General features: G+C 41.6%; 1 protein-coding gene across 2 annotated transcripts in view; it reads left to right on the top strand.

Annotated features, from left to right (window-relative positions):
* Aebp2 (AE binding protein 2) overlaps window positions 1–18024 on the top strand; it is a 34965-nt gene that overhangs the window by 15146 nt on the left and 1795 nt on the right. The window contains exons 3-7 of one of the 2 annotated variants that reach the window (XM_028781027.1): window positions 2470–2577; window positions 6799–6985; window positions 10258–10382; window positions 14790–14857; window positions 16058–16171. In XM_028781027.1, coding sequence (XP_028636860.1) covers window positions 2470–2577; window positions 6799–6985; window positions 10258–10382; window positions 14790–14857; window positions 16058–16171 — 602 coding nt within the window. The remainder of the gene's footprint in view (window positions 1–2469; window positions 2578–6798; window positions 6986–10257; window positions 10383–14789; window positions 14858–16057; window positions 16172–18024) is intronic. The other variant, XM_028781028.1, reaches the window with a different exon arrangement.

The following is an 18024-nucleotide window of genomic DNA, read 5'->3' as shown; positions in this document are numbered from 1 at the left end:
GGAATGTGTAGCGTTTCACGCTTTGCTTGTCCTAGATTTATTTTGAGACAGGGTTTCACTCTGTCGACCACACTGGCCTTGAATTTTCAGATTGGTCTGCTTCTGCCTCAGGAGTGCTGCCTGCGGTTAAAGGCGCTCTACTCACGGAACCCAGGAGACTTGTTTTCTTTAAGGAACCTTTGAAGTGTTTGTTTAAATATGCCCGTGTTACAGTTATCTGCTTGTTTATTTTGTATGTGGGGAGAGGTAGGAGTGTAGAGATCAGAGGGCACTTTGCCAGCATTGATGATTTTACCATGGGAGTCTGGGGATTGAACTCAGTTTATCAGGCTTGGTGGCAAGTGCCTGTGCCCACTGGTTCACTTCACTGGTCAAAGTAATCTTGGGAACTTTTTTTCTGGTGGGGTATTGAACAGAAGGCCTTTGTGATTTACCTCTTGAACTTCCTTTGTAGCCCAAGTAGGCTTTGTACTCATCTCCTGACTCAGCCTGCTGAGCAACTGCAGTCACAAGGCTGCTGCTCTACCAGTGGTTTAAAGGAACTTTTAAACCTCGGAGAGTGAAGCATTATAGAATGACTAGAGGAAGGCCTGGAATCATTGAGGAGGAAGTGTTTTGAAATGTAGTGTCTGCCTAAATGAAGTTTATGTGCAGTATCCTGGGAGCAGTCATTAGAAGGGCAACAGTGATATTGCCTTGTTAGATAGAGGAAGCTCTGTTTTTTGAGATCAGATCTCATGTGATCCAGCTGGCCTTTTGTGAGTCTCCTGCCTCTACCTCCCAATTGCTGAGCTAATGCCAGCATGGTCATTGCACCTAGTTTCTCCAGATTTGTGTATTCTAGGCAAGTACTCTTCCAACCACTGGAGGACACAGCAGTCTCTCCTTACAGTCGTACCTACTGTGCTTGCTAAGGAGCTGGGTCAGGTCCATGTTACCAGGTCCATCTGAGAAAGTCAGAATGCCAAAGTAGACCACAGAGTCTACCTCATTTCAGTCTTTAGTTCCTAGATTGAGATGCTTGCTGCCCATTAGATTTTAAAATGTGTCCCTGATTCCCAAGGAGGCTAGAAGAGCATGTCAGAATCCCTGAAACTGAAGTTAGAACTGTTTGAACTGCCATGTGGGTGCTGGGAATTCACATGTCCCTGCAAAGAGCAGCCAGTGCTCTTAGACACTGAGTTGTTTCTCCAGCCCTGCATTCTTTAAAAAATGTTTTTGTAGCTGGGTGGTGGTGGCGCACGCCTGTAATCCCAGCACTTGGGAGGCAGAGGCAGGTGGATTTCTGAGTTTGAGGCCAGCCTGGTCTACAGAGTGAGTTCCAGGACAGCCAGGACTACACAGAGAAACCCTGTCTCGGGAAAAAAAAATGTTTTTGTTATTTTGCTTTGTGCTCCCTGGGATTAAAATCCCAGGCTTTGTGTATGGTAGGCAAGCACTCTACCACAGAGCTACATTCTCAGTCCTCAATGCACTTGTCTTCAGTCTTCACACACTTTGGTATGTTTATATGTAGTACAGTATTGCTAGAGTGAATCTGTATATAATTGTTCCTTAGGAAGACAAGTTTCTTTTTTCCTTTTTCTTTTTTTTTTTTTTTTTTTTTTTGGTTTTTCGAGACAGGGTTTCTCTGTGTAGTCCTGGCTGTCCTGGAACTCACTCTGTAGACCAGGCTGGCCTCGAACTCAGAAATCTGCCTGCCTCTGCCTCCCAAGTGCTGGGATTAAAGACGTGCGCCACTACCGCCGGCAGAAGACAAGTTTCAGTTTCAAGTCAAAAAAGTTTTAAGAGAGAGTTTACTATGTCAGGTCTTTGTGAGGAAGATGGAAGTGTGTGGGAAAGTTCTGAATGTTTGGATTCAGGAAGTCTCATTAAGGGGAAGGGTGTTAGTTTTGGAACTTTCCAGGCCTAGTCAAATTTGGTTTCCTGAAGCTGAGTGTAGCCCTTTGCAGTGAATTGGTCGGTCTTGTTAACTTTTTATATTTGTTTCATTAATTAAGACAGCTGAAAATACTTAATGGGAAAAACAGAACAAGAATATAGAATGTTAGTAGGGATGTGAGAATAGGAATCCATGAGTAGAAAACTTAGAATGTAGCTTACAAAAAGTGTAACTTTTGACTCATTCTTTGAAGTTAAAAGCTTATCTACTAGTTAATGTTTATTGAGCATTTTAGTTTTCATATTTACTTAGTATTCAGAAGTTTCTTCCTTATTATACAACTATAAGTAAGCTTATCTTAGTGCCTGGAGATCGTCATCTTCATCCTGAGGGGTGTATTAGTTGTTCCCAAGGGGAAAGGACCCAGCACTGAGAGTGTGGCAAAACTGCACTCTGTTGAGAAATGTAGAATTAAATATATTTTGATTGAGTGCACTGTCTTTATCAGTTGAAGACTGATTTTTCATATTTGAAATTTTGAGAAGCCAACGTCTTCTAAATAAATGACGACATTGATCTTTTAACAGGTGTTCGTTTGCTTGTGGAAAGGTTGTAAGGTGTATAACACCCCATCAACCAGTCAGAGTTGGTTACAGCGGCACATGCTGACACACAGTGGCGACAAACCTTTCAAGGTACGTATATGAGGGATTCATAAAGTCACACTGTGAAGTCATCTCTCCCTTTTAAAGGTAAGGTCTCACTCTGTAATGTAGTTCAGGTGGTCATGGAACTCCTTATGTAGGCCAAGCTGAGTTTATAGTCTTGGCAACCCTGCTGCCTTGGCCTCCCAGTGTTAGGATTTCAGGTCAAACCACCACACCTGGCTGACCTGTGTAATGATCTAATGATCATGCTTTGAGTCGTCGTCTTCTTCCTCTTTTTTTTTTTTTTTTTTTTTTTTCGAAACAGGGTTTCTCTGTGTAGTCCTGGCTGTCCTGGAACTCACTCTGTAGACCAGGCTGGCCTCGAACTCAGAAATCCGCCTGCCTCTGCCTCCCAAGTGCTGGGATTACAGGCATGCACCACCACCGCCCGGCGCTTTGAGTCTTCTAAACATTTCCTTTCAGTGTTGAGGAGCAGATGTAGGGTTCTGCAAGCATCTCCCACAGACTTGACCCTGGTGCTTTCTAAACATGAAAAAGATCTTTTTGTTAACAATTTTGTTGATGCTTAGATTTCAAAAGAAGCTGGGGATAAATTAAAATAAAATTCAGGGACAGTTAGTAAGGGTCTTTTAAACCAGCAGATGGTCAGATAATGTTGAACCATATAGCCAGTTAGACCCTGTGATCTGACTGCTGTCTCATTGTCCAAACGTTCAGCCTCATTAGCAGGTAATACTGTTAGGGAATAAAGACAGTACAAATGCTTGTCAAACAGATGTGCTTTGGGAAATCTTTAAGAAATGTTTCTGAAGAATTGTTTCAATGTTTAAAATAATTTGTTTTCTAGTTAAGGCAAGCATACCACAGGATTTATAGGATCACTGTAAAGAACTTTAATAATTTTTAAAAACAATCAAGATGAGTGTCATTCAGGAAATGTCCTTTGAGTTTTCTGAAAGAATGTAGTCATTGCTGAGAATTCATTTTAAGAAGAGAGTCATGAACAGATGTAGGTCCTAGAAACACTTAGAGGCAGAGCCGTGAGCCCAGAAGCCAAGGACATTGGTAGGATAAGGCAGGGGGCTGCAGGAGCCTGGGAGTGTGAGGCTGGCCACTCTGGTCAGCATGGTTGAAACCCTCATAGCCTGACTGATTGGGAAATGTTTACTTATTCATTAGGGATTTTTTTGGGGGGTGGGGATGGGGGTGGAATTGGGATCTCAGCATTTAATTGGCTGGTTTGAAACTTGCTATGTAGACCAAGATGGCTTTGAACTCACAGAGATCTGCTTGCCTGCCTCCCGAGAGCTGGAATTAAGGCATGCTCTACCATATCCAACTCTCAGTGGAGAAAGGAAAGAGGTTTTTAAAGATGTTAGGAGTGTATTATAGGGCGTAACTTCAGAGGTTTTCTGTGTCACAGAGATTAGTGTTTTCAGTATTATAATACATTCTCCATGTTAATTGGATTCAGCTTGATAACTAAGAACATCTACATAGGGTGCACTCATCATCAAGCTGCCTTTCCTAGGCTGTCCTAAGGAATCGTGTAAACCAGTAAAACAGTGTTGGCTAGATAATGTCTATACCAGACACTGGAGAAAAGTGATTAAAGGAAAACAGACCTTTCCTTTTCATGAATTGACCTTTTAAAAAATTAGTATTTTGTTTTTGTGAGGCAGACTCTCTGTGTAGCTGGCCTGAAACTCACTTTGTAGCCAGGCTGGCCTCAGTATCTCATAATCCTGCCTCTGGCTCTCAAGTGCTAGGATTAAAAGTATATTCCATCATCCTCACTAAGGATTTGTTTTTATTATTTTTCTTGTCTGTGTATGGGTATACTCATGTACTTGTCTATAAGTTCATGTGGGGGCCAGAAGAAAATACTGGACCTCTTGAAACTGCCCCATATGGGTGCTGGAATTTGAATTCCAGTCACCTGTAAGAGCAGGCAGTGTTCTTACCCACTGATCCATAGGTTAGAGTTCATCTCATTCTCCTGATTGCCAGGGTATTTTTTTTATTTCTTGGTGTTTAGTCTTAGTTATTTATACAGCCTAGATATTAGCCTGCCCTACTGAAGCCTTTTAACTTCCTATTCTTATAGACGCCTATGCCTGTAGTTGTGTAGAGTTAGTGAGGGGCATATATGTTCACATCTAGGTCAGATGCTGACAATGGGGGTTTGCCTCAACTGTTTTTCTTCCCCAGTTCTTTCTTCTTTGAGATAGTGTCTCATAGCACAGTTGTGGTTCACAACTGTGTAGTTGCCAGTGACCCTGAATGCCTGAGCCTTGAACCAAGGCCTTGTTTGCACTGTAAGCTACATCTTTGCTCTCCACCTAGGGCCTCTCATTTGGTTATTTGCCAGTGAGCTCCAGAAATCCATCTATCAGCCTCTTCTCTGCTAGGATTATAGATGGATACTACTGTACCTGGCTAAAGTATGGAGGTGCTGGGGATCCAGACTGAGGTCTTCATGCCTCTTCAGTCAGCATTTTACCCGCTGGTCCATCTGCCCAGCTCCTATCCTTATTTTGAAGTGTTTTCTCGGAGCAGTTTCTCATTTTGAGTTGTAAATGAAGGTCTTGAAAGTTTGGATTGGTTGGGGCAGTGGTGGTGCACGCCTTTAATCCCCAGCACTTGGGAGGCAGAGACAGGCGGATATCTGAGTTCGAGGCCAGCCTGGTCTACAGAGTTCCAGGACAGCTAGGGCTATACAGAGAAACCCTGTCTCGAAAAACCAAAAAAAAAAAAAAAGTTTGGATTGGTTTTTTGTACAGGGAGATTTCATTCTTCTGCAGGTGAATATCCTGCTTTGCTAAAATTAAATGAATTGTGTTTTTACTGTTTTGTTTTCTTTTTTTTGTGATATTGAGGGTAAAACACAAGGCTTTTGTGCTTGGAGCCATCACTGACCCACACGCCCAGCACATTATATTACGAAGAATAGATAATTGCTTCTCTTGAATTACAATAGCTTGAGTTTAGCTTTATTATTGAAGTTAAAGTTACTACTTTTTCTGTGTGTCTTACTGAATTCTTAGATACTTAGAAATTGGTCTTCTTTATCCAGCTTTCTTCTACTTTGTATGATAGTGGGTAATGGCAAGTGTTCGCAGTGACATCTTGAGTGTTCTTCCAACTCACTGAGCACTTCTAATACAGTGTGTGTGGATTCTTAATGCTGTGTGCCGTTTGTATTAGCACTGTATAAAGAGCTTGTTGAATGTTCAGTCTGTCATTAATTTCATATGAATCATAAGCACACAGCTGTTGATTTCCACTGCTATGTATAGACATGTCTGTGGCTAACAAGATGTTTTGAGCTTAAAAATGTGCATAAGGGTGTTGATACTTGCAAGCTTCATTCAAAGTGTTGACTGAGGTGTGCATGCACAGTGATGGTGTGAGCACAGGCCCAGGTGAGGAAAGCTCCTTCCCACCTGAGCCACAGGGAGGTACTTGGAAGGAATTTAGGATATTCCCTGATAGCACATTGTGCTGAATTTTTTGAAACTTAGGATTCGAAATTAGGATCGGTAGTGTCTTAGATAGAAGAGCCTGAGGTTTGTAGGGTGGTGTTGCACTCTACCAGTTACATGTTTGTAGTTGATTTTTCAAGACAGAAACTAAGTAGCCTGGATCTGTGAACACGTCCTCTAATAGATGTAAAAGTATAACAAATACATAAGCTTGTCACACTCCGCCTTTACATTTCTATAGGAGAGTAGTGCGGGCTTTGAAGAGTCTGCAGTAGCTTGTAGTTTTAGATGGTATTTCATGGCTTTAATCAGTCCTAGTACTCTGGAGGAAGTGGCAGGAGGCTCTGTGCATGGAATCCAACCTGGTCTAAATACCAAGGTCGAGGCAAGCCATGGCTCCATAGGGAGATCCTATCTTAATATAAATAAAAAATCTGGGAATTGCTACAGCCATTAGTGTGTCGATTTCCTGTCCTTGTTATAAACATGGTTTGTTAAACATCTAGGAAGATGTTGCTGTGCTTTTTTTTTTTTTTTTTTTTGTCTTGGTGCACTGAAGAGAATAGTGACCTTAAGCTTGGAAACAGCCAGGCTAGTTACTTGTTAGATAACTTATTTGAGTTTTGAAATGAACTCCTGAAAGAAATGTATATCATTTCTAAATCAGTTACACCTGGGTTTACTTGCTGACACCATCTTTGACCGGCAGTTCTGCTAGTTAATGCCTCATGCAATAATGCTGACAGCTTTTCTTTCTTTTTAGTGTGTAGTTGGTGGCTGCAATGCCAGCTTTGCTTCTCAGGGAGGGCTAGCTCGCCATGTACCCACACACTTCAGTCAGCAGAATTCCTCAAAAGTTTCTAGCCAGCCAAAGGCCAAAGAAGAATCTCCTTCTAAAGCTGGAATGAACAAGAGGAGGAAACTAAAGAACAAAAGACGGCGCTCATTACGTAAGTGCTCACTTAGAAAGTCTCTGTGTAGTATAAGAGCTTTACGCAAGTCCAGTTTTATTGGTCTTAAGTTTGACTCTATTTATGGATAGTAATATATTGTACCTGCCTTTCAGAATGAGAATCTAGTGAGAAATGTTTGTAGATGCTAAAGGAGTATTAAGTGTAAGTGATCTTAGAATATAAAATGTTTATATTTAGAGAATTAGATAACTAGGTAGTATCTAGTTTGATTTGTTATTAATTAGAAAAATTGAAAACAATTTCAATTTTATTTTTTATAAAATAAAAATTTTTTGTTTTTAAAAATTGGCAATATTTATTTCTACAAGTACTTTAAAAAATTTTGATCATGTCAGAAGTAAAAGTAAAATGAGTTAAACAACCAGTCAAAGTGTAGGATGTGTGTGATCTGTGTGACAAACAACATGACCATCTGAAGATTATGCTTTTAACTACTAGGTTATGTATAGGACACTCCTTTGATTTTTTTTTTTTGTTGTTGTTGTTGTTTTTGTTTTTTTGTTTTTCGATACAGGGTTTCTCTGTATAGCCCTGGCTGTCCTGGAACTCACTCGGTAGACCAGGCTGGCCTCGAACTCAGAAATCCGCCTGCCTCTGCCTCCCAAGTGCTGAGACAAAAGGCGTGCGCCACCACCGCCCGGCAGGACACTCCTTTGATACTTAGGGCTAAAATAATTAGACAATAATAGGCTTACGAGTGTTGGGGTAAGAATCTGCCCTCACTGCAGAGCCTGGTGGCTGCCATGCTTGATTCTTCGAGTCCACTGGTCAGCACATCTGGAGTGATGAAAGAGTGGAGGGAGGGCAGTGAGTGAAGGCCTGAAGGGAGCTCCGCAAGGTAGAGAAGAAAAGGCAGGTGCAGGTCTGAACCATAAAGGAGGTTGCTAAAACATTGAAATATTTTTGCCAGTACAAAACTACAAAGCCATGGTGAACAACTGAATTGACTACAAAGGAAAAAAAAAGTGTTCTTAACTAAATTATTTCCTACGGTTAAAGTAAAAATATCTTTATGTACTGTCTTAGTTGGTTCTAAATATTGGGACTGTAAGTAACTTTGGGAAGAGTTTTACTTCAGCTTATCACTAAGGGAAGTTAAGTTAGGCCAATAACCTAGATGCAGAACCAATCCTGGCATTAATTAGTCTGATGAAAGTTTGATCTCTGGAGCCCACATGGAGAAGGAGAGAACCCTGCCATGAATTTAAAACAGAAAAAAGAAAACTGTTTGATGTTGTATTCTGCCAGGGCAGCTTACCCTCTCATTTCCTACTGCATCACCATTTAAATCTCTCTCTGCTGTCCCATTCCTAACTATCTCACTGTGTAAACCAGGCTTCGGATTATGGGTATGTGCCAACAATCTAGGCTCCCTTTTGCTTTCTTTTCAAGGCATTCTTAGCCTAGCCCAGGTTGGCCTCCCAATTCTTTGTTTGTTTGTTTGTTTGTTTGTTTTTGGTTTTTCGAGACAGGGTTTCTCTGTATAGCCCTGGCTGTCCTGGAACTCACTCTGTAGACCAGGCTAGCCTTGAACTCAGAGATCCGCCTGCCTCTGCCTCCCAAGTGCTGGGATTAAAGGCGTGCACCACCACCGCCTGGCGGCCTCTATCTAATTCTTGATCTTCTGAAACCACTTCCTGCCTGTTCACTCTTAGAAGTGAAGGTGAGTGCCCCTCAGAACCCAGTTAGTTTGTTTAGAGTTGGCACATGTGCTACTTACAGAGGTGCCACTCTGTCCTGCAGCTTCTGGTAAGCTCAGCTGCTGAGGTGAGCCAAGTGCTAGTGACAGCCGTGCATGGAAACACTTCTTACCTATTTTTCAGGGTTTTGGTTTTTGTGTTGTTTTGGAGAGGATGAATGTATGTTGCTCTCTAAACTGTAAAACACCCAAAGCCTTTCACTTTTGGGAGCCATTGTTGAGCAGACAGTGCTGTGGTTTGATTTCTGGTCTCCCTTCTGACACACCCATCTGTGGGACACTGAAGCAGTGCTGTTTCTTGTCTTGGCACTTTACTGAGGGAATCAGTTGTGGCCATTTTTACTTTATCTTTTATTATTATTATTATTATTATTATTATTATTATTATTATTATTGGTTTTTTTGAGACAGGGTTTCTCTGTATAGCCCTAGCTGTCCTGGAACTCACTCTGTAGACCAGGCTGGCCTTGAACTCAGAAATCCGCCTGACTCTGCCTCCCAAGTGCTGAGACAAAAGGCGTGTGCCATCACTGTCCAGCCCTCCCTTACGTTATTTCTTATTATACAAAGTAGATTTTAAATAGAACTACAGCATAACTTCTTGAGTGTCAAGTTACATTAAAAATCAGGGTTGTCAAATACTTAGATACTGCTCGGAGACCAACCCTTCTGTGTTTTTGGAGACTGGATCTTGGTACATTGCCTAGGGCGACCCCGTACTCATTCTTTCTAAGAGCTTTGTCTGTGCTGGGTGAACCTGGCTTGAAAATGGTTTTATTTTGATATACTAACAAAGAGATTGTTATGACTTGGGACATATAAGAAGTTTCAGGCCAGCCTGGGCTATACAAGACTATCTCAGAAGTAAAATATAAAAGAAAGAAACAATCTAATGAAGGTTAAGCCACGCATATAGTTAATACAGTTGAGACCTGGTTGAACTTTTGAACTAACTAGTTGCAACTTAGAATTGTATAGATGGTTAGAGTGCTCAACTCACCTATGGGAGGACTTAGTTATGGATTTGGCTGAGTGCCTCGGCCTGTGTGTTTGAGGTGAGGGACTGTGTGAGCCCTCCAGCATTCAAGACTTGAATGGCAATGGAGGTGCCATCTCTGTACGGTTTTTCTTACCCTGTTCTCTTAGGGCATTTATTGGTAATCAGAAAATACTTGGTGTGAACTTGGAGTGTTATTGCCTTTGCCACAGTTGTGGAAAGGTTTTGATGGCATATAAAGAGAATGTTTATAAAATCACATGCTAAGTTTAAAACCTTCTTGTTATACAAATAGAGATGGTCACTGTTGAAAATTAAATAGCTCATAGATTCTGAGACTAATAATGGAGTTGCTGGATTCATTCATTGATAATTGGAATTCTGCCTGTTTTCACCAGATCACAAAGACATGTGCAGCTAGGCACTGGGCAGGGTCTACCTGGTTCCCTGTCAGTTAAAGCTGCAGTCTCCTGTGTTTGGAAAACATGTGAGCATTTAGCAAACTGTTGAAGTTTTCTAAACTGTCTTTAACTTTTTTGTGTTGACTTTTAGCGCGACCACATGATTTCTTCGATGCACAAACACTGGATGCCATAAGACATCGAGCCATATGCTTTAATCTCTCTGCTCACATAGAAAGTTTAGGGAAGGGACACAGTGTTGTTTTTCATAGTACTGTAAGTATTCTGTTTTTCTTTCAAATAATATAGATTGGCAAAAAAAGTATACATTGGCTTTCACATTTATTAATATATAAATTGCTCAAAATTTAAGAGATTTTGTTAAAGTCACAGAATTTGTTGGATATGCTAGTACATGCCTGTAATCCCAGCACTCTGGAGAATGAAGCAGGAGAATCTTTAAGTTCAAGGCTTGCCTGGGCTAGAGTAAGTATAAGGCCAGCCTGGACAACTTAGTTGCTGAAAATGAAGAATTGTGGTGTAGCTCAGTGATAGAATACTTGCTAGCATATTGGAGGCCCTAGGATCAATCTCCAACACCTAGTCCCAAAAGCCAAAAAAAAAAGTGTTTGGGTGGGGCTAGGGTGGGAGTGTAAATGTCATCATCATGAAGGAGGGTTTTTTTTTGTAAATATTTATTTATTTATTTATTTCATGTGTATGAGTACACTGTAGCTGTCATCAGACACATCAGAGGAGGGCATCATATCCCATTACAGATAGTTGTGAGCCACCATGTAGTTGCTGGGGATTGAACTCAGAACCTCTGTAAGAGTAATTGGTGCTCTTAACCACTGAATCATCTTTCCAGCCCAGAGCGGTGGATTTTTAAGTGTTTTGTTTCATAGCTATAACCCCAGTTTTCTAGAATTGTGGCTGGCCAACACATTGTGGAGAGTCACTATTTCTTGGGGCTAGATTTTCAACCCAGAACAAGCAGAATGTCAGTTTAGAAACACAGAACAATAAAATCAGTTGGTTACCTAGGAGCTAATTTATTGTCCATTATTTTTTTTTTTTTTTTTTTTTTTGGTTTTTCGAGACAGGGTTTCTCTGTGTAGCCCTGGCTGTCCTGGAACTCACTCTGTAGACCAGGCTGGCCTCGAACTCAGAAATCCGCCTGTCTCTGCCTCCCAAGTGCTGGGATTAAAGGCGTGCGCCACCAACGCCCGGCTTCGTTGTCCATTATTTTTAAAAAGTATTATTAACTTATGTGTATGTGTGTGCCTGGTACTACATCTCTCCACCATGTATGTCTGATGTCTGAGGAGTTCAGATTCCTTGAATCTGGAGATAATGTAACTTGAGTTGCCACATGGTTGTTGGTACCCAAACTCTTCAAGGATTCTCTTCAAGGACAGCAAGTACTCTCCACCACTGCATCTGTCTCCAGCCTCTTTGTAGACATTTCTAAATTGATGTAGTTTGGCATGGGTCTCTATGTAAGGCTTCTGGCAGTTTGAATTCTTGGAAAAATGAATGATTTGGGGCTAGAGAGATGGCTCAGTGGTTTAGTGCTTGCTGCTCCTGCAGAAGACCTAGCACTATGTCACGACCCTCTTGTGGTCTGTGGGCATTTTTACACAGACACACACACACACACACACACACACACACACAGACAGAGGGGGGTGGGGAAAGAGAGAGAGGGAAAGAGAGAGAATACAAGTAACTGTACGTACTCATGGTGTTTGTGTGGATGCACATACTATAGTAATGCCTGTGAGGTCAGAGGTTGGGTCAGTGTTTTCCTCTACCTTGATGTGGTTCTAGAGGTTGCATTCAGGTCTCTAGGTTTATGCAGCAAGTGCTTTTACCAGTTACCATGTCTCTAGCCCAGATTTTGTTTTGAAATAGGAAATACACTAGAATTGGGCTACTTTTGTTTACTTTTTCAACAAATGAAGGTTTGGAAGTATTGGCAGTGAATAGATTGGCGTCTCAGTTCCTCCTATAATAAAGAGATTCTCACATTAGATTTTGAGTGATAAACAACACAGCTAAAGGGAAAGTTAAGGAAAACACTGTGAGATGTGTGTGTACAGTATTCCAAGTCCCACTGTGCTTGGAAAAACAAGGTGGCGAGTGTAAATGGTTGATGTCACTGTACTCGTCAGTGAAGCCATCCATCCCCAGAGCTGTCAGTCCCAAGTTCTCTCTACCTTTGTAGTTTACCCATGCTTCTGTGCTCATGCTACAGAACCTATCTACTGGTTTGTGTTTTGTTTTATTTTTAATTTTTTCTCTCTTGTGTAGATACGTAACTTTGGGTTTTGTGCTGATAGCAGGTTGTAGAGAAGGAAGGAAGTCTTGGGCCAGTAAGATGGCTCACTGACATGACAAGCGCTTCGCACCATGCTTGCCAACTCTTTTTTTTTTTTGGTTTTTCGAGACAGAGTTTCTCTGTGTAGCCCTGGCTGTCCTGGAACTCACTCTGTAGACCAGGCTGGCCTCGAACTCAGAAATCTGCCTGCCTCTGCCTCCCAAGTGCTGGGATTAAAGGCGTGAGCCACCACCGCCTGGCTACTTGCCAACTCTTGAGCAACTCCTGTGACCCACGTGGTGGAAGGAGAGAACCGACTCCCACACATTCTCCTGACACTCCTGCGTGTGCTGTGGCATGTGAGCACCCACACTGACCTCTTTTAGCACACAAATAAATAGAATAAACAATGAAAACATAGGAATACAGATTTTGGCTTGCAGTGGAGGTAAGGGTAGATTCTGTTTTGGTAACACTGACAAGAAGTTTAGTCCTGTGACAAGTTTGATAGGAAAGGTGGCCCCAAGGCCACCACCACAGCTGTCTGTAACTCCAGTGCTGAGGCATGAGAGACAAGAAGATCCCTCAAGCTCACCAACCACCCAATCTAACCAATCAGTGTCTTCCAGGCTAAGTGAGCAATTGTGTCTCAAGAATATGGTACAAAAGGCAGACAGGAACAAAAAGTGAAATAAAGTAGAGGGTGAGCTGGCAGGGCTGGCAGAGTGGCTTGTGGAGGAGAGTGCCCACTGGAGAGCCTGGTGCTCAGAGATACAGTCTGCTCTTCCTCAGACGGTTCCAGTCTGGACATACCAGCCTGGAACTCAGGGATCCACTTGGCCTCTGCCTCCCGAGTGCTCCAATTAAATGTGTGCTTTACCAAGAAAAATTTACATAAAAGTAGGATGGTGAGCAATTGAAGAAGAGACCTAATTGAATGTGTGTATGTGTGTGTTCACACATTCATGTTGTCATCATTTAGTGTGTGTTTGTTTCATTGTGTTCAATATGTATTTTGTGTGTAAATACCCCCAACTAAATATCCCCATCATTTTGATGATGAAACAGAGGAATGAGCCAGCTTAGCAAGTTCTCATCACTTTGATGGACATCCCTGTACATTAAGTAGAATCAACCTTTAGAGAATAAAGTTTGAGATAGTCTACAAAGCTACCTTCAAATTCCTGCCTCAGCTTTGTGGGGCCTGGCATTGTAGTTACACAGCACCACATTCTGCTAAAATGGCAGAACTGCTTAATACAAACAGTAAATGTAAGTGTCCCTATTAGTAACTGTTCAAATGTAAGAAATGACTGTCATAGGAAAAGGTCATGAAATACTTGAAACTGTTGCCATGTGCTAGTGCATGCCTTCATTGGAGTTTTCTCCAGAAGAGGTCAGCAGAGCCACACTTTCCAGGTGTGGTGCTGTGCTCTGTTGACCTGAGTTGTTCTGGCATTGTTTGTTGTTTTACCTCAGATCTACTTTTGAATTTTTCCATTAATTGCCAAGTCTAATATTAATGCATTTATTCAACTACAGGCTTCTATATACTAGAGGAAATAATCAGTTTTGTTCTGATATTAGTTGTGATATGTTTTGAGAACAATATAACTATTTACTTGGACATTTCTAACTTGAACTCGGTATTAATGGTGTTCAGGTGACACAAATTAAAGCCCCAGTGTCAGTGTGGGCTCTAGAGACCTGTAAATACCAGGGTCACCTTGGCTTTCAGACTCAGCAATGGTTTGATAACACTGCCTATGTAGGTGGGCCACTCTGTGTTAGACCTAAAGATGAATTGACCCACCATGTACAATAGAAACCCAGGTAGACAGATATCTCCTTTTCTTTGCCACAGTTTTGGGACTCCTATAGCCCAGGTTACTTTGTAACTGTCTATGTAGCAAAGGATAGCCTTGAACTCCTAGGCCCTCTTTCCAGGGATTATAGGTGTATGCCACCAAACCTGCTTTCTGGTTTTCTTGTTTGTTTGTTCTCTATTGTCTTGTATCTCCATTCATCTAGAGACCAGAAGTTACTTGGGAGTAGGTTCTCCCAAATCAGAATCAGCTCTTGAAGAATGTGCTTATAGCTGCTGAGCTCTCCTGATAGTCATTAGTTGCTTTAGTGGTTTTTTTTTTAAGTTTTCTAAAAGATTTTATTCTTTAAATTCATGAGTGTGTGTGGGTACCTTGTAATTGTGTGTTGTGGGAAGAGGTTAGGTGTGCAAAGCAGAAAGGATAGGATGCTGTGATGGCCACGCCTTTTCTGGTAGGCATGGCCACGACAATTTAAGAGTAGAGAGAAATGGTGTCTTACAGTTTTTTCTTTATTTCTTTTTGTAATGTTACTAGGTAATAGCTAAGAGAAAGGAGGAGTCTGGAAAGATAAAGCTTTTGCTTCATTGGATGCCGGAAGACATGTAAGTATTTGAATCAGTGTGTAAAAAGTAAACATGTTTTATTTTTATTAAAATCATGAGTGTGAAAATTATTTAACGTACAGAGTGTACTGTGCTTTGAGGCTGTCAAATTGACAACTGAGCATTCTTAGAGGTTTTTATACTTTTGACTTAAATTGTGTAAGGAAGCTTCTGATGAGGACTGAGAGGATCACCACCAACCGGTCAGTGTGTGTAAGGTCAGAGGGCAGCGTGACAGATGTTCTTCCTTTAGTAGGTAGCAGCTGGAAGTGCTATACCCTGGACCCTCTGGCCTCCCCAGCCACAGTTGGTTGGCCAGAGTATGAAGTCAGCATAATCATTTTTGTGGAATGGCCTGCAGTTAGAAGGCTGGTACCCACATGGAACCTTTTTCATGTAGATAAGGTCTTTCCATGTAACCCACTGTTCTGTGAACTCATGGCCTTCTTTGTTGATGCTGATTTTTGAGCAGACAGGTTTGATTTACAGCATCTAATGCATGGATCTTCATACCTCATTTGGCCTTCCAGACACCAGGCACATTCGTGGCACGCAGACATACATATAAAATAAACTTTTTTAAAAATGTCAAATTTCAATGATATGGACATTGAACAATGCAGATATTAAAGTGATTTGACTGTTTTGTGGGATTAAGTACTTTTACTTTTAAATTCAGAGTTCGGTCACCTTTCCTTTTTGGATACTTTTTCCCTTTCTCTTTCGGCTCAGTCTCAGGAGAGACGTCTTCTTGTTTTTGCTTTTGTTTTTTCGAGACAGGGTTTCTCTGTGTAGTCCTGGCTGTCCTGGAACTCACTTTGTAGACCAGGCTGGCCTCAAACTCAGAAATCCACCTGTCTCTGCCTCCCAAGTGCTGGGATTAAAGGTGTGTGCCACCACTGCCCATCGAGAGACCTCTTCTTGGTAGTTAGTGAAGAAATAAGCTGTTAGTTAGACTTTCTTTAATTTAGTTGAAAGCCAGACTATACAAATTCCCAGTCCATCCTATACCCCAAATGCTACTCATTGAATGTGTGCTGCTGTCTATGCCTGACTCTTAACTTGAGTAGGTGGTCTGCCATACCTGTCTTTGCAGAAGCACAGGGGTGTTCCTGTCAGAGCATCAGAAAAGTGAAGACACAGCAACAGTACGTGTAGGATATAGTTGTACATTGATGGCTTTTCTTTTTTAATTCACAGTCTGCCAGATGTATGGGTCAATGAAAGTGAACGACATCAGTTAAAAACTAAAGTAGTTCATTTGTCAAAGCTACCCAAAGATACTGCCTTGCTGTTGGACCCAAACATTTACAGGTAACTTACTTCGTGGCCATATACTTTTCTTTTTGAATTGTTATTTTGATCTTTCTAAATTTTGGGGTAAGTTGGAATTTATTTTTCAGTAGAGCTAGAATATAATCTTTATCTAAAATGCTGGGTTTTTGTTTTGTTTTTGCCTAGACATGATTAATTGAACATTCATCAGAGCGGCAGAATCACATTGCTCAGAAGGCTTCAGAATGTAGATTTCTGGACCTGGGACAAGCACCTTGTGCTAGATTTTTCTGTCCAATAGAAAAATGCCCCTGTTAGTTTTCTTGGGTGGTGCGGGGGTTGTGGAGCTGCCCACATGCCAAGTCATCAGTGCTGCCTTGCCACCCATGTGTCAGACTTCTGTGGGACTGAAAAGACATGGAGTGTGTTCTGTATGCCTGGCACTCCATTCACATTCTCCCCAGACTTTCCAAAGAGAGGTTTAAGTAGCACTGAGCTTGTTAAGTACTTCCTGAGTCTCGTCTCTGAGCTTGTCTGACCTAACATTTCGGACTGTAGTGTTACGAAAAGAAGCGCCCAGGAATTTTTTTTTTTTGGCTGATACACAACATAGCAGGCTCTTTGGGACCACTGTCTCGGCATAGATCATAGCTGTAGTAGGGAGTTCATTCATACTGTGTGGCCCAAAGTCACACAGTGTGAGCCTAAGTTCATGCTGCTGTGTCCAAATAACAGACAGTGATTAAGAAGACACTCACTCAGCCTTACAGTTTTAGGTCGGAGTTATAATTTAATGTATTTCTTATGAGAATGGATTGGCCAGCAGTAAGATGATGCTAATAAATCCCCAGGTAGATTAGCCAACATAAAGTTAGCTAATCTGGTTGGGTAGGGTGGAGTAGTGATTAAACTTGGGGTGCTCATGCCAGTCAGTCAGTCAGGAGTCCTACCCACTAATTTGTATCCCAGTCCCTAACTTCTCTTTGTAGTAATTGAACTCTTTGAAAGATTCTGTTCCTTCTGAGACTCAGGTGTCTAAAATACCATTCAGTGTATCAGGTTCTTGTTTGAGGCATTGTTCTGAGAGCAGAGTTCTAACATCATGGGCCTTGCTATGCGGGAACATTGAGCCTTTTGGGCTCCCCTACTCTCCCCACTTTTTTTTTTTTTTTTTTTTTTTTTTTTTTTGGTTTTTCAAGACAGGGCTTCTTGCCGGGTAGTGGTGGCACATGCCTTTAATCTCAGCACATGGGAGGCAGAGACAGGTGGATTTTTGAGTTCGAGGCCAGCCTGGTCTACAAAGTGAGTAAAAAACAAAAAACAAAAAACACACAAGACAGGGTTTCTCTGTGTAGCCCTGGATGTTCTGAAACTCACTCTGCAGACCAGGCTGGCCTCGAACTCAGAAATCTACCTGCCTCTATGTCACAAATGCTTGGATTAAAGGTGTGCGCCACCACTGCCCAGCTCCTACTTTTAAAATAGCCTTTCTAGAAAGTGCTACAAAACAATGAAACTTATTCTTGACAGATGGGATAAAATTGAGAAATCATACGAGTGGCATTTATTTGATGGTGCCTCACTTAGATTTGCTCCTACGAACTCTGTGAGGAGGTCATTGAAACTAGGAGAGCAGTGTTCTGGGAGAGCTCATCTGCTTTCGAACCCACCTTCAGAGTCAGCAGCTTCCCATTCTCCCCCCTCACCCTTTCTCACACATCAGCTTGTTTTTGTGTTGTTGTGCTTTGTAGAAAACACATATGTTAATGAAAGTGATTTAACATAGCCTTCACACTTAGATTGGATCAGAAATACACTAGAAACCAGGCTGGCTGGTTCAAGATACATACGTGTCTTCTTGGGAAGTGAGGGCGTTCTTATGACATGAGACG

This window comes from Grammomys surdaster, unplaced genomic scaffold (assembly GCF_004785775.1).
Source record: "Grammomys surdaster isolate TR1022 unplaced genomic scaffold, NIH_TR_1.0 373, whole genome shotgun sequence".
Lineage (NCBI taxonomy): Eukaryota > Metazoa > Chordata > Mammalia > Rodentia > Muridae > Grammomys > Grammomys surdaster.
This window is presented reverse-complemented; position numbering and strand designations above follow the sequence as displayed.